Source organism: Phaethon lepturus, unplaced genomic scaffold (genome assembly GCF_000687285.1).
Source record: "Phaethon lepturus isolate BGI_N335 unplaced genomic scaffold, ASM68728v1 scaffold23967, whole genome shotgun sequence".
NCBI classification, from domain to species: Eukaryota; Metazoa; Chordata; class Aves; order Phaethontiformes; family Phaethontidae; genus Phaethon; species Phaethon lepturus.
The window spans coordinates 4,630-19,423 of NW_010550159.1; the positions used below are offsets into that span (position 1 = coordinate 4,630).

The 14,794-nt window shown below is 43.2% G+C and overlaps 1 protein-coding gene across 1 annotated transcript in view; it reads right to left on the reverse strand.

Moving 5' to 3' along the window:
- Positions 1-470: 470 nt before the first annotated feature.
- AMOT (angiomotin) overlaps positions 471-14,794 on the reverse strand; it is a 34,738-nt gene continuing 20,414 nt past the window's right edge. Inside the window, exons 7-12 of the mRNA XM_010290482.1 lie at positions 8,593-8,742; positions 6,594-6,784; positions 4,200-4,322; positions 3,285-3,517; positions 2,203-2,427; positions 471-1,169 (exon numbers count right to left, since the gene is read on the reverse strand). Coding sequence (XP_010288784.1) covers positions 1,069-1,169; positions 2,203-2,427; positions 3,285-3,517; positions 4,200-4,322; positions 6,594-6,784; positions 8,593-8,742 — 1,023 coding nt within the window. The 3' untranslated portion in view covers positions 471-1,068. The remainder of the gene's footprint in view (positions 1,170-2,202; positions 2,428-3,284; positions 3,518-4,199; positions 4,323-6,593; positions 6,785-8,592; positions 8,743-14,794) is intronic.

Sequence of the window (14,794 nt, forward strand, 5' to 3'; positions counted from 1 at the left end):
ATCTGAACCTTTACACAGAGCTCCTCTTTAAAGCTCTACCTCTGAGGCTTTGCTATATGAAAAAGAATCTAGTATCCAAGGAGGGACATACAAAGTAGAAGGGCATCTGAAATACAGAAAAATCTGCTATGGAAAAAGATCGCCACAGATGCAGTAGATGAAGTTGCTAACACTGAAAAGCAACACGGCTTGCCACTTGCACTATGGTGAATTTGGAGTAGTTCCACTAAAGCCAATGGAATTGCGATGGCAGAAATCTGATCTAACAGATCAGGACTGAGCCTGTAAACTCTCCTTTTTTAATTTATGTAAAACATGAATGCAATATATTATTTACTATCCACTGTATAAATTATTGAAAAAGTACTTAAGTATAAAAGTGTGGCAAATCTTTCAATGAAACTAAAAATATGAAATGCGACATTAATCACCGGAGTCATTTTTTTTAATAAAGAAATAACACAATTTGAGAAGCTAAAAAAAAGAATGTTACCACACTGAAAAAGGAAATCTTTCCAGCCTATGAATGTGAAACACCTATTTTGAGTTCTTACACTGAGTGTAAGGAGAAAAACGTAAAGAAAAATCTCCCTTGATCAGAGCTCAAATTTATAAGAGCTTCTCAGAATACTTGTATTCTGAAAGCCTGAGGTGATGCTCACAACTACGTCCCCGGTCCTGATCATTATGAGGCCATTATGCCCACCTTACTGCCTTCAAGCTAGACATTTAATCAACAGCTGTGGGAGCAGTACTTCTGTTTAAGAGACTTTGAAAATACTGAAATGAAATATTAGATGTAGTGCACCTAAGTTGTTTTTTCTCCAGATGTTACCAGATCCAGTATTTAAAAAATAAAGGGGGAAACTTTCAAAGAACAAGTGTTACGGGTTTTTTATAATTTAGAACAAATTATAAATTAACCTGTCCATACTTTTGAGACATAATATACAAGAGCAAACAGCTAAGTGTTCTTTTATTACTCAGGTACTACAATTTTTTCCCAATAAAAATGTCTTTTAAAAATTTCTTGCTACTGTATCCCAGCTCAGATCCTGGTACAGCCTTTCAGATGAGGTATTCTACCATCTCTCCATCTGGGAGGTCCTGCCCCATGGTCTGAACAGGGGCCTTTCTTTCAAGAGTGCTGGAGTGGAAGAGTGGCCCATCTACATGATGAGGAAAAACAAGAGAGACAGACAGTCAAAGCTGTAACTAGAATGAGGTTAGAAAAACGACGTTAACATTTTAAGTCATCTTCTATCACTGGTTAAAAGACAGCTGATGACTCCTTACTTCATTTTTAGAAATTCAGTTCTTCATGTATGTAGCCAGACAAATAGAGGTATTTTATCAAATTCCCTTTGGGTATCTCCCACTGATACACAATGGCATATAAAACTGGAGTGACTGCATTTGAACCAATGTAGTCGGTGTAGACTTTCACCACAAAACCTGTTCCCCTGTCTCCCTCTATACCCATTAAATAGCATAGCATGGGCAAGATGCACAGCAGACCAGCCAAATTCACTCTTCCATGAAGAACAACATAATTGTAATGTGTCTGTAAGTAGAAGAGGCGAGGTTGTGTAATCTGCATTGATTTGGCAGAGCGGGCTGGAAAATGAGCAGCTCTTGCCAGCTCGGGGCTCTGTGGGAAGCAAATTCAGCTTCTGTGACAGTCATCATCGACTGCATCTACTTGTGCCAATGCTGAAGTTGGTCCCGCAACTGGGACTGTACAATAATGAGATGGCTTTATCGCGATAGTTACCTTTCCTTCTTTTCCCTCCCCCTTATCCGAGTCCACCTGGCTTTGAATACCTGCTAGAATGTCCAGCTTCCACAGCCTATTTTCATACGCTGTTTAAACCTCGCACGCTACTCGCGATTTACTTCAGCGTAGACACTGATTCAGAGACTATGCTGGGATTTGCATATACCTGCCCCAGCTCTTAAATCTCGCTATACCTCTCTGCCCAGTGTGTCCATGCTTATGCTACCACTCCCACAGCTTTTTTTCCTTCAGAGCGCTTAAGGCCCCTCAGAACATTGCCTGCCTCTGAAACCCACCTGTCCTCACACAAACTAAACCCAGTTTTCCTGAACGGAAAAAGGGACGGCAGGGCCTGCCCCACAGAGCAGAACTGACGGCGAGTCAGCAGCAGGGGCCCCTCTGGGAGGGCAGCCGAGCTGTGTTACCTGTTTTGTCTGCACCGTAGGCCAGGTTGGTACCGGGGAGTCGTCCTGGTGTGGGAGCTGCAGTGGAAGGTGCAGCTTTGCTTTGTTCGTTGCCCCGGTCGGTCTGGGTGCTGCAGTCCCTGCTGCCTGTTTTCGAGTGGGCTGACAGCAACGGTGTGGAAGGGAGGACAGGAGAGGGGGTGGAAGGAATGGATTCAGAGCGATATTCTGTTCCCAGCAGAACACCTTTGTGGAAAAAGGGAAGGACACTTCAGAATCACAGAAAACTAACTGGTATCAGCTCTGCACCCCTCTGTAGCACTTGCTCTAGTATCTGGAAAGCGCTCTGTGCTCCAGCAGACAGCACTAATTTACCTTTCTATGGCACCTTTCACCACTGGGTGCTGAAGTATCTGAAGAACAGCAGCACCCTCATGTTGCTGCACGCAAAGGTACGCAACTGGGCACTAACACCTTACTTCCCCGCCTCTAAGCAGTGGCCCATCTACGACAGGGTAAATCTGCACACCCTGAAATCAGCTGCAACAGATTTATTTACATTTCAGGGTCTTTTCATCTCACAGGGAGGGCCTTTGGGCCTAACTTGCCCACAGGAAAAAAAGTAAAAAAATCTATGATTTGCTTTGTTACAGCTCCTCTTCTCTGAACAATAGTGTTGAGCCATTCTAGACAAAAGTCATGTTAGTGCAGGCACAACACTACAGGGTAGCAATCCTGATTAGTATCTCTGCTCCTATTCAAGGAGACTTTACACCTTCAGACAGCTTGTAACAACCCAGCTGAAAGCAAGCGCTTGGGAACTCTGAAAACTACATCCCAAATATCCCCAAGGTCAGGTACCAAACTGGGAGTAAAGACTTACATATTTTAATGACAGAGCCTGGACATCAGAAGTCACTATTTCCCAGAAGTGATTAAAACAAGCAGTTGTTCCAAATGTGTCCCATCTCGCCTGCAGTCAGCTCTACTGCACGCTAGGCCAGCTGATGTGTCTCTGCAACACACCTTCTTCCCCCTTCTGCTCCTGCTTCCCCTCTAAGCAGCAACTCGCATATCTGAATTGTCACTTATTTAAAAATTACCTAGGCTGCCTTTCCAGCTCTTGTCCTCCCTCTTCTCCTCCAGGATGGGAGTGCTGCTCAGTGTTGACGAGTGGGACAGCAAGCCCGAGCCCGCGTTCGAAATGGACATCAGCGACTTGGCGGGTCTCATTGAGGAGAGCTGGTCTGTCTTACCAGGCTCCTTCCGGGAGCGCTGCTGCAGGACTTTGATCATGGCATCCTTCTCAATGATCTGAGCATGCAGAGTCTTAATCCTTTTTGAGAAGTACAAAGAAGAACAATGTACATGTACTCCTGTCTCCTTGGACTGAGGCCTCAGTGCCCCCATGGCCATGACTAGGACTCTCTTAGGCATTTGGGGAGGCAGAGAGAGGATGCCAGTGAGCTTACTGCCCCAAACACTGGCTGCTCACTGGCCCACCAGAGCAGATCACGCGTGAGACTTCCTGTACACATGCATGAGAGAGCGGCACTGAGATACCCACTCACCTTTGGCTACTGGCAGCTGCTCTAAATAGTCATGGAAGGGGCTTTGAGACAAAGCTGAGGGTTATGGGCAGAACATGAGACCAACAGAAAGAAGAGGATTAACACACTTTGGGGAGTCTGCACTGGACCTAACCCCAGGGAAAAACAGTTGTGAGACTGTTAAGAGGTGGCTGGAGCCTGGGGTCTGATGAAGATGCCCTGAAGAGAGAAGAGGAACAAGCTAGATGCAAAAAATCTAAGACCAGACTTTTTTGCACTAGCCCTCAATATCAAGACAGGTTTTGGATTGCTATGTAGATACTTCCTTGGCCAAATGAGTGTCTGGCATCCTACATCATTGTTATTGGTGAATACACAAGAATTTCTGGTTCTGAGGCGTCTACCCACACAATTAATTTAAAATCCCTGTCCTAAAAAGAAATCAGATAGGACCAAACTGCATTTTACCTTCCCTCCATGTCAAGACACCTCCTGTTGGCAAGCAGGATCTCTTCCTCTTCCTTCTGAATGCGAGCTTCCAGCGAGGTGTCATAGCTAGGATTAGGCGAGTGGCTGATCACTGTCGTGTCCCTGAGAACAAGCAGTAGAGCAGATGAAGGACCAGCTAAGTTTGCTGCTTTCCTCCTAGCAGCACAAAATATTTGCTCAAAAGTAACAAACAAGAATATCCACTTTTTTTGAGTTTAGGCTGGCTCAGTGTCTTCCAAAAATCGAACTCCCAGTCCTAATGAAAGAAGGATTACCAAAATATGCAAGTCATTACAACAACAGTCAACATGCTGTCCATCTCGGGCCAGTCTATAGCCTAACTGATTCACTCTACTATTGCAAACTGATGGATGAGGCAAATCCAAGGACATGGGGAGGGGGAAGGATGGTATAGAACATTAGGCCCTTTTCTTCAGCTGAAACAGCGCAAACTTTGCTTCAGTTATAAAGATTTTTCCCTTCCCCTTCCAACAGTATCATACGGGGAATCCAAGCACCAAAAGGAACTAGGCATGGAAGTTTCTTAAGCAATCCTAAGCAGCTTGGTCCAAAAAACTTGGAGTGGGCTGTAAACAGTTTTAGACTGGTTCCATATAGTGCCTGATGATAACACTGTGATAGCTGTTCAGTCCACTAACCAAAACATGATGAGTATTTCATTCTACTTGTTGCTCTTCAGTCACAACAAAGTCACTGTGCTATGCTCTGTATTACTGTATGACTCATAACATTAAAAGCATGTTACTGACATAGCTAAGCATTAAAATAATTAGAAAAAAACCAAACACATCAAAAAAATAGGAGTTACTAAGAGCTCCAATTCATTGTAATAAGAAATCTGTCCTCTCAGACCCAGCAGGTCCAAGAACTGTCTGGTAAATGTTACCTTTAACTCTGCTAAAGTTCAGATCAGGAATGGCAAAGCACCAACGTGAAGGGCATAACAAGGTCATTCGTCAAAGAAACCTAACCTGACCCAGATTCCTGCCTGTACTGTAAAGCATCCTTCCTGCAACCTCAACTTCCTAAGGGATGCTATTTTCCACTTCCAAAGAAAAGGGAAAGAAATTTGTGCAAGCGTAGATGAGGTTGTCACTGAAATTAGTGGAATCCCTTACAGCCTATACTTTTGAAGGAGAGGTGCCAATCACATATAAACTCGCAGAAGTATTGACACTAATGGAATACTCTCTTTTAGGGGAGAAGCAGCTGGAAGGAAATGGAAAAACAGAAGGTTGGCTCTTTCCTGACTGGAAGGCATTCTTGCTCATTTAACAAAACCTGAACAGGCCTAACGCATCCCCTCTCGTTCCATGATAAACAATAGACCAGACTCCTACTTATCAGCGCACGCTGAAAATATAACATGGCCTCTAAGGACAAGCAGTAGCAAGAGCCTTTAGAGAATCTCTGGGGAGGTGGAAAACAGTGCACAAGAAGCATCAATAACCTAAAATAACAGCTGGCTTCCGGAGCAAGATAAGATAAGTCTTTAAATGCTAACACAGCGGATCTGCAACTTTACCCCTGTAATTCTAGTACGATCTTACGAGCTAGGAAGCCGATTGCGATAACATCCCTATTTGAATCTGGTTCATGAAACAATCTAAAATAAAATCTGCCATCAAGAACCAGAGACTAGTGAGCAATGAAATTATATGTAAGCAATACGTAACGCTAAAGAGTTGCACTCCAGTAACAGCTCTTGTTTACCAACTAGCTGAAGCATTTGGGCCTATTTAGAGCCATACTAAGTGTTTCTGTACAGTTGTCTTGGAATGTGAGCTTGTTACCAAATTTCAGACACCCTTCCCTTCCCACCTGCACAAGCAGTGCTCTCTATACACAGTGGAATGTTTTCAGCCGAATTTCCTAGTAGATGTTTCTGGTTAGTAACCATGTTGAGGACAATACCACAAAGTAATTTGCAAAAACATTCTGGAGAACAAGTAAGCCATTCAGGGTGAATGATGTGAATCACCAAGCTTACCTCATCTCACATGACTTCAGCGAGGACTGATTCCTGTTTAAAAAACATAAAAACCCCAAACCCTTCTCATACACCTATTTTTGAATCAACAGCTTCTAGGAATGGCTCAGAACAATTCTAGTCTGGAAAATGGCTCCTGCATGTGGAGGAATCTTCTCCTGGAAAAAAGTTTCCGATTGTTGGCAGTTGCACAGCTCCCAGGAAAAGCAGCCAACTCCACTTGCACGCTGAATTCTGAGAAGCCGTTCAGACCACAAGGCAAAGTATCATAGGAGGGTGGTATGACAACATTCCTTGGTGGGAAATATGACATTCAACTGGAAAAAGAAAATAATCCCTGTACTATGAAAAGTCTCATTTACCTCTGAGCAGCCACAGTTGCAGCTGCATCCAAAGCAAATTGTCTCATGACACTCTCCTCCAGGTATTTCTGTTCCCACTTGGTCATGTCAGCTTCCAAAGCAAGAATCCTTTCTTCCTTCTCGCGCAGGAGTTCCATAAGTGCCGTGGCGTTGTACTCCGAGACATTGGCAGCCTGAGATGTACCCTGACGCTGATTTCCAAAAGGAAAAAAAAAAAAAAAAAAAGTTTCAGGATGCATCTGTAAGACTCAGGGTTGGTTTGTCTGCTTTTTGTCTGAAGGACAGAGACTGGTCCAAAGCAGCACTGGCTTGATGCAAGAACCCTCCCAGAGTGAAATGTGGTGGCCTATGCCATGTTGGCCAGACTAGGTGATACTAACGGTCTCCTTTAGAGCTGAACCTGAAACATCTGCAGGGGCAGTTCAGCCTCACTCTGTCAAAACCGGGAAACAAGCTCACATAATGCAGCAAAAGCTCCTTCTATTTTCCAAACAATGAAGGTCAGAAGTTGTAAAACATGAAGCACTGCTCCCAGGAAACACAGCTTAACTCACAGCACCCATGCTGGAGTGCTTCCTGGTGCCATTCCAGAGCTGGAAAGTACTCTTCCTAAAGCCTTTTTCCATGTGCAAAGCCCCACATGTGCATCCGAGAGCTAGATCATGCTATTCAGGTCTGATGTCTACAGCTCATCCATAATACCTAAAGTAACACACACTTACTTCCAACACTGTTCCAGCAAAACACTAACAAGTACACAAAGGAGTTATCATACCTTTAAAAAAATACATCCAAAATATTTTGAAAGGATTTTGTTATTAAATCAATATGATCAGTGTGGATTAAGTGGATTAAGTAGCTGCGGATCAAAAATAATTCAGTCCTAAAGCAAGATTTGGAAGACAGGCCGTGTGTTCCTTTTCAAAACAAGAAAGAGTAGAGATTTGCTGAGCTAATAGTTCAATGGAGAAAATGCATAGTTTTATATGGAAGTCTTACCTGTGATTTGCAGGATATTTGACTTAAAATAGCTTGTCTGCCCAATTTCTTTTCTTTTAAACTATTTTTTTTTATTTTTATGTTCAGCCTAGAATTCTTAACCATGACAAGAAAGCTATTTTTTTGTGCTGATTCAGGCTCAATGTCAAAAACTGTGGGGTTCAGAGTACCTCAACTTCCAAAGGTGGCACAGAAAAGTTTATCAAGTTCCTGTAACTCCTACTAACAAGTATTTTTGTATTGGTTTAAGATTTAAATACCTGCTCCTATGCAGAGGTGGAAGTTGGGGGATAAACATAACCTGCAACTGAATGCGATTTAGAACACAGGCCTGCATTCTATTTCTAGTAGAATTTACAAACCTGACAGTTCACCTGTGTTTGACATCGGTTGAAATAACACTGAAACTTCACATCCCATTCATAACACCGCTGCATAATCTACTTCTCATTCATTCTTTTCACTGAAAAAGGCTCACGTTCCAATTGTAAGAATATACTCTATGTGAAGCTCCCATCTGTTTCCATCAACTGCATGTACGGAATTGGTTTTGCTGGTTTGGTTTTGTTTGGGGGTTTTTTTTAAATGCAAAAGTTTTTTGAAGGGCCTCTTTTCAGGCCAGTTGTTAATGAATTTTTTATAAACTGTGAACAAGATGTTTGAAATAATTTAAAAGTAAATAAACCCAGTTACTTAAAGACAGAACACCATCTAGCTATATGGCTATGTCTGAATCTTGTTACGTGATGGATCCCCTATCTAAAGATACCTAAAGATATCTAAAGAGATATCTCTTCTCTAAATTTTCTGGGTAGAATGGAAGAATTAAATCAAGTAAAACCAGTACAATGGCCAGCAAACCCAGGATTCCAGCTACCAAAAGAAAAAATTGTTAATTTTACAAGATGGAAATAAACACTGCCCTTCTTTTACGTGTGGTGTAGGTTATAGCGTACAATCCTACAAGAAACCTAGCGTGGCACAGGGAAACAGCGGGTACCTGCTGCATCCGGAGAGATTCCAGTTCTCTCTCCAGCCGGGTCCGCAGCCTATGTTCTAGCTGTTCCCGTTTCTCACACGCTGCCTGCAGCTGAACCAAGGCCTGCTGCATCTTCTCCACCTTCTCAACGTAGACCTGCTTCTTTTTGAGCTGAAACAAAGGAAGAAAATGCAACACAAGTTAAATAACAAGAACACGTGAGAGAACTTCTGGCTCTGTACAGGCTGCAGAGCGCAGACGCACCAGCCGGGAAGGACGCGTCCAGATGACTGCTGTCAGGGTGCCTCGGGCTCCCACTCCGTGTGCGACACTTGGGGTGTTAAAAAGCTTTCCTGCTTGGTACGTGGGTTCCTTTTGTCCTCAGCGACCCCACGGTAATGATGGGGAAACCGAGGTAATTACTGTTGCAAATGATTGAGAGCAGCGACGGGCTAGGAAGGGCATCTGGGTTCCAAATAGAGAGTGGGTAAGTGACTTGACACGTTACCAACGCAACCGTAGCAAAAAGAGCATTTAGAGCTGGTCCACAAGTTGGGAACACTTTTCGGTGCAACAGTGAAAGCTGCTGGCAGTGTTTTTAGGACGTTAAGCAGAAACCGGACCAAAACTTGCAGGATCCTATTCCAATCCCGTAACGGTATCGAAGCATACCCTAGACGTGGCCTGTGCTCTCTCCACACTGCAGCCAGGTTTATCCTGGCAGACTGGACATGCATCTTGGCCCAGCGTGACCTGAGAGGTCCTGCTCCGCTCCTTGGCCCTGCCCTTCCGTCCTCCTCCATCGTTCATCCTGCAAGCCAAGCTGCTATCCTGCCTCACGATAAGCAATGAAAACTGCCATGCTGAGACCCCCAGTAACTGTCTTAGCCAGGTTAACCTGCAGTTCAGGCGGAATAAAACCAAACCAAAACATGCAATTAAAAAAAAAGACTAAAACACATCCGGGGCCCAGCTCTATTCTGACATATAGAATACTGCGCACCTAGGGACATAATCTTCTGTTACGGAAAGGACTAAAAATCACTCTTAACTGGCCTTCTGTGGCAAATCTGGGGCACTGTGTTTTTAGCTATGATCGTCATAAACCCTGCAATACAAAAATAGCAGGAAGAAGGCAACTTTTCCCAACAGTCAGAGCCAAAGTCTAGAGAAGCACCACAATGCAAAACACAAGACTCCCTTATGTGAGTTCAAAGAGCTACTCTACAGCTTCATGGAAGAAAAGTCCACTGAGGGATATTAAAGACAAAAGACACCACTTTTGGCTCAGGAAGTGCTTCTTGGAAGCGGAAAGTATTCTGGGAAAGTATCACTGTCTGTTGGCCCTGTTCTGATAGTGCTCCCTAGGAATCTGCTCGGAGTTTCGGCAGAGACGGGACACTAGGCGTGCTGGGCTTTGATCTGAACAATGCGAGCCGTTCTTACATCGCACCTTCCTTCCAAAAAGGTCTTATCATGTGTTTCTTCAAAATTTTCCCTTTTCACACTCCTGTTCCTTGAGGCAATCCAGAGACTGCAATGTGAATAGCAGAGAGAGAAAAATCTCCAAACGCTATTAATCCCAGACATAGTATCCTTTTCTTCTCCTCATGAAGTCAGCAGGCATCTGATCTCACAGCATGAATGTTGCTGCCCTAGAGGATTTTCCCCAAACAAGTATTTTATAATAAAAGTTACAATAAAGAGTGAGTAATCCAGCCGAAGGCCTTCCCACCACTGCGTGTACAGTAGAAAGGTATTTTTATTCTTTGATTGCTCAAGATTTCAAGCTTGTTTGGAACGGGAGGGACAGGAACATTTTAAAGCAACTTAATATTCCACTGCTGCTCTGCGGAAAATCAATAAAAATGTTATACTTCATAGATCTTTTTATTCCAGATCATAAGGCTTAGTAACACCGATTTAAGCTTTCTCAGACTCCAATAAAGTGTATACTAATGCACTAGTTTTACACTTAGATTAACAGCAGCTCATAGCAGTAACTAGCCAAAAATGATAAACTATGAGTCAGCAGCAGAATCTAGAAATGGAGAGCAACCAGTATCTTGGTTTTGCATATGAGCTTACTGACCTGGACCAGGATAAGGAACAACCTAATAAACTCGCTAACAGTGAAATATCATAGAATCACAGATTCACAGAATAGTTTGGGTTGGAAGGAACCTTTAAAGGTCGTCTAGTCCAACCCCCCTGCAGTGAGCAGGGACATCTTCAACTAGAGCAGGTTGCTCAGAGCCCCATCCAACCCGACCTTGGTGCACTGAGCTGAATAATAATCTCTTGAAAATCATCTCTCCTCCCCAACTCTCCTGTAAAAAAAAATTAAGGAAGGAAGGACAGACATTTGGTCTCTAATTACCTACCACAAAGCATTTAAATTTCTGAGAAGGTTTTTAGCACACAGGTAAAATTCTCCTTGCAAAAGGCAGCCACCGACAACATTTTACTAGTTTCATAATTAACAAACCTGCGTATGTATGGATTAACGTTTTGGCCCTCATTCAAAGAATACCAAGAGCCCAGCCAAAAAAGAATTAGGACACAGAAATTCCACTGAAACATTCACTTTGAAAGTGCTCCCATCAGCCAAACCTGCAGGTGAAACGTTGCAACACAAGCTGTTGCCCAACTCACCAGCACTGCCTGCACATGCCTAACTCATGCACCAGACCTAAAGTACAGGCACGGCTCGTTCAGTGGCTTTTCACAAAGACAACTTTTTTTTTTCCCCTTCACAAAATACATTTCATCTTCCAGCATCAGGAAGAATTAGGAATGTTAGAAAATTTGGGGTTTGTGTGTGTGTGTTTGGTTTTTTTTTATGGCTTAAAACCAGAATTAATTCAGGGATCCCTCAAATAATTTTCAGGTTTTTGGAACACGGATGTTCAGTAAGTTTTAAAGGCATGTATATGCTCCAGACAACTCGGCTTTCCTAATGTGTCTTTTGAGACAATTATTCTTTATATATGAGACTGTTTCATTTCATGCACTCGCGGCACTCAGTTGGCCCACAGCATATTCTGGCAGTGTCATTCATTTCCAGCTCTGCCATCTCTGCTACTGCACGTATTTGTGAGGAATGATTTACCCTTCCATGAACCAGGACTCTCCAGGAGTGGTAGTAGTGAAGTCTAATTTTTATTAATTTTTTTTTAAATCTTTCTGACTTGATCTGTCCTCTCAATGTAACGAGGATCAGGAATAATTCTTCCAAGCACAGAGGGATTTCAGTACCATAAATTGAAAGTATGAACGCGTTTTCCTAAGACAGGAATTGGAAACAGAGTTTCCTGAGTATTGCCAAGGTGCTGCAGACTTAAGTGAGATGGGAGGAAGAAAAAAAGGCAGCGTGCTGAGGCTTGTTCTTGGTCATTTGCCATGGATTCCCCACCCTCTCTCTTCCAGCAAAGAACCCAAACTGGCTGCTCAGTGCCAAGGGCCACAGTAACATCTACCACAGGGGAGATGGCATCAAAGGAGGCTGGAATTCTCTCCTTTGCAACAGGCCTTGCAGTGAACACGTGCTCTAGATAAGAGCTCATTCCTGAAGCTTTACAAGGATGCAGTCACGCCCTTCGGTATATAATTTTAAATAAATTTGACAAGATAGTAATTTTCCTTTTGATGGTACTGCATTTAACTAAGAAGCAAGCTCATGCTCACATAATGTATTGTAACTGTTTTGCCTTGAAGGGTGCTCTGAAAACGCAGAGCATTTTACTCGTAATAATATCTTTATTATAACACCTCTTTAAGACGGTAAGATCTCAAATAACCTCAGTGCATGTCTGGAAGCACAGCAGAGCACTTCAGCAAGACTGCATCCCTTCCCAGCATTTCCTACAGCACATGGCACAACTTCAATCATGTGCCTATCTTCTCCAGGTCAATCCCTGACTGCTTTGGAAAACGTCCTAACCAACTATCAGAGGTCAGGCTTTAACTCTATCAACAAGATTTTCTATTTAAACCATTGTAAACAAGAGCAGCCGTTCTCCAGTTCACATCCACTACGATGTTTACATAAATTCTGCAACAGGACTGAGGACAAGAAAAATAAAGAAGGCAAGGAATGGCTTGGGACTCCGCAGAAATCTAGTACACAAAAGTGCGAATCGATGCAGGGAATACCCCTGACAGGTTCCCCGGCCTCCTGATCAAGGACTTCTGTCCTCATTTTTATTTCCTCTATCCCTTGTCAAGATTGCTTTCTGCAGTTGAGAGCCAGCTGGGAGAAGCAGGATAGGCTTGGGATTCAGAGGCTCACAAGAGTCTGGCTGACCTGAAGAGCAATCTGTTTCCAAGCTAGCCAGAAAGATTTACTGCCTGAAAATGTCTGCACACCGATATCCCTGAACTGCAGGGCTTCCAGCAATGGAAAATGAATCAACCACTCTAAACATACAGGGATGAGATGATTAAACAAGTTCACTAAACCTAGAAAACTGAAACTAGTCATCAGAACCACCTCATTTCGCAGGAGAAAAGACTTCCAAAAACAACGTAATGCCTGGCAGCCGGCAACCTGCAGCCTTCTCTGCTACACAGAGCGTTTGCATGGTCAAATAAAAAAATCAATGGCCAAGGACAAAGCATTCCCGTCAGAAATAGGGACATTTGATTATTACTAGAACTGCCCAGCAGAAAGGGGATTAACATTCTAAAAGCCAAACAAATCCTGTTCCTTCATTTGATGTAGGCTTTGACAAACCATGCGATCTCTTTCAGGGATCCCAGGTCCTTGCAGAAGAAAGGCTCTAAAGAGGGCATGGAGGTTTCATGCACGCGGCACAGGGAGCAGGGGGATACAGGAATGAGGAATTTTCCCTGTCAAGTCACTAGAGAAGCAAGGGAGGTAGAGGCTGCAACATCCTTGGGACTGGCGCTGCCTCTGCAGGAGAAACGCAGTCCTGGACATCGCAGGTGAGGGGGAAGGAAGGATCTTCTTTTGTAAAGAGATTCATCGCTTCCAGATGCGTTACTCAGCAAAGAATTTTTCTGGGGAAGAAGAGAAGACTTCCTGCGCAGCCAGCAATGATTCAGAAACCCTCCCAGGCATTTTGACAAACCCAGCCATTACCCTCTTCATCTTGGACAGCTCCTATTTCAGCAAATTGGTAACACTCGTCAGCATCTGCTTGTCTCCCACCCACTATTTCTGATGTCTTCAAAGTCCTTTCTTTAATATATTCAGGGTGTTTTCATTACATTCTGGGTTTATCCTAAAGCTGAATCCATTCAGATGCAGCTGAAAACGTGTTTCCCCACAAGAATTTGCCTAGTATGGCAGAAATGTAGTAAAAAAAAAAAAAAAAAAACGACAGCAAGCATGTTTACACCACCTCTCCCTCTTGCAGTTGGAATATATTCCTCTAGGATGCCTTTGAACCCTCGGTTTGTTTGAATTCAGGCCCAATAAGGCGCCACTGCCCTCAGCAAGAACTCATGCTGAAGCAATTTGGTAACACTATCCGCTTGCTAGGGAATAGTGTTTGTTGCATGGGAATGTCATAATGTCGTCTCTCCATTTGTTTGTGTTAAAATAAGTTATAACTCTCAAAGACACCTCTGGAAAATTACTAACAGGCAGAATATGAGAGGTAGCGACACGGCAATAAAAAGCCAGTGCTGCATTTTTACAAGAATGCAGGTTATTAAAGACACACACACATACTATTTACAGGGAAGAGAGGGAGTTTTCCCTCCTCTCCACCCTACCCATCCATGAATGATAAGCCATCCAAAAAGCGTCCCCTTTAAAAGCAACTCTGTCCTGAAAGGAGTAGTTATGTAGCTCCAAGAGTCTAAGCATTTAAGTGAGACAAAGCTGTGGAGACTAGGAATATTTTTTTATAGACCCAGAGAAGTGACTGGAAAAAAACAGACAAGCCTTCAAGCACACAAACTCTCCTTTGGGTCTCTTCCTCACAAGCCAGAGCTCTGTTCTGAAAGCATCCCAGACACAGCACATAAAGTACAATAGATGTCATTTGGAAATGAACGTTTCTGCATTTCCCCACAGACAGAACCCTCAGTGTTATCAGAAATAGTGCGCTATTTCTCTCCACAATAGCTGAGTGGGAAATGAATATAATATCTTAGCTCTGATATCTGGTTTATGTTGAATTCTTATGGCTGAAAGATCTTATGGCTTCTAAATACAAGCCACTTTTAGAAAAGATATTCCATTCAAACTCTT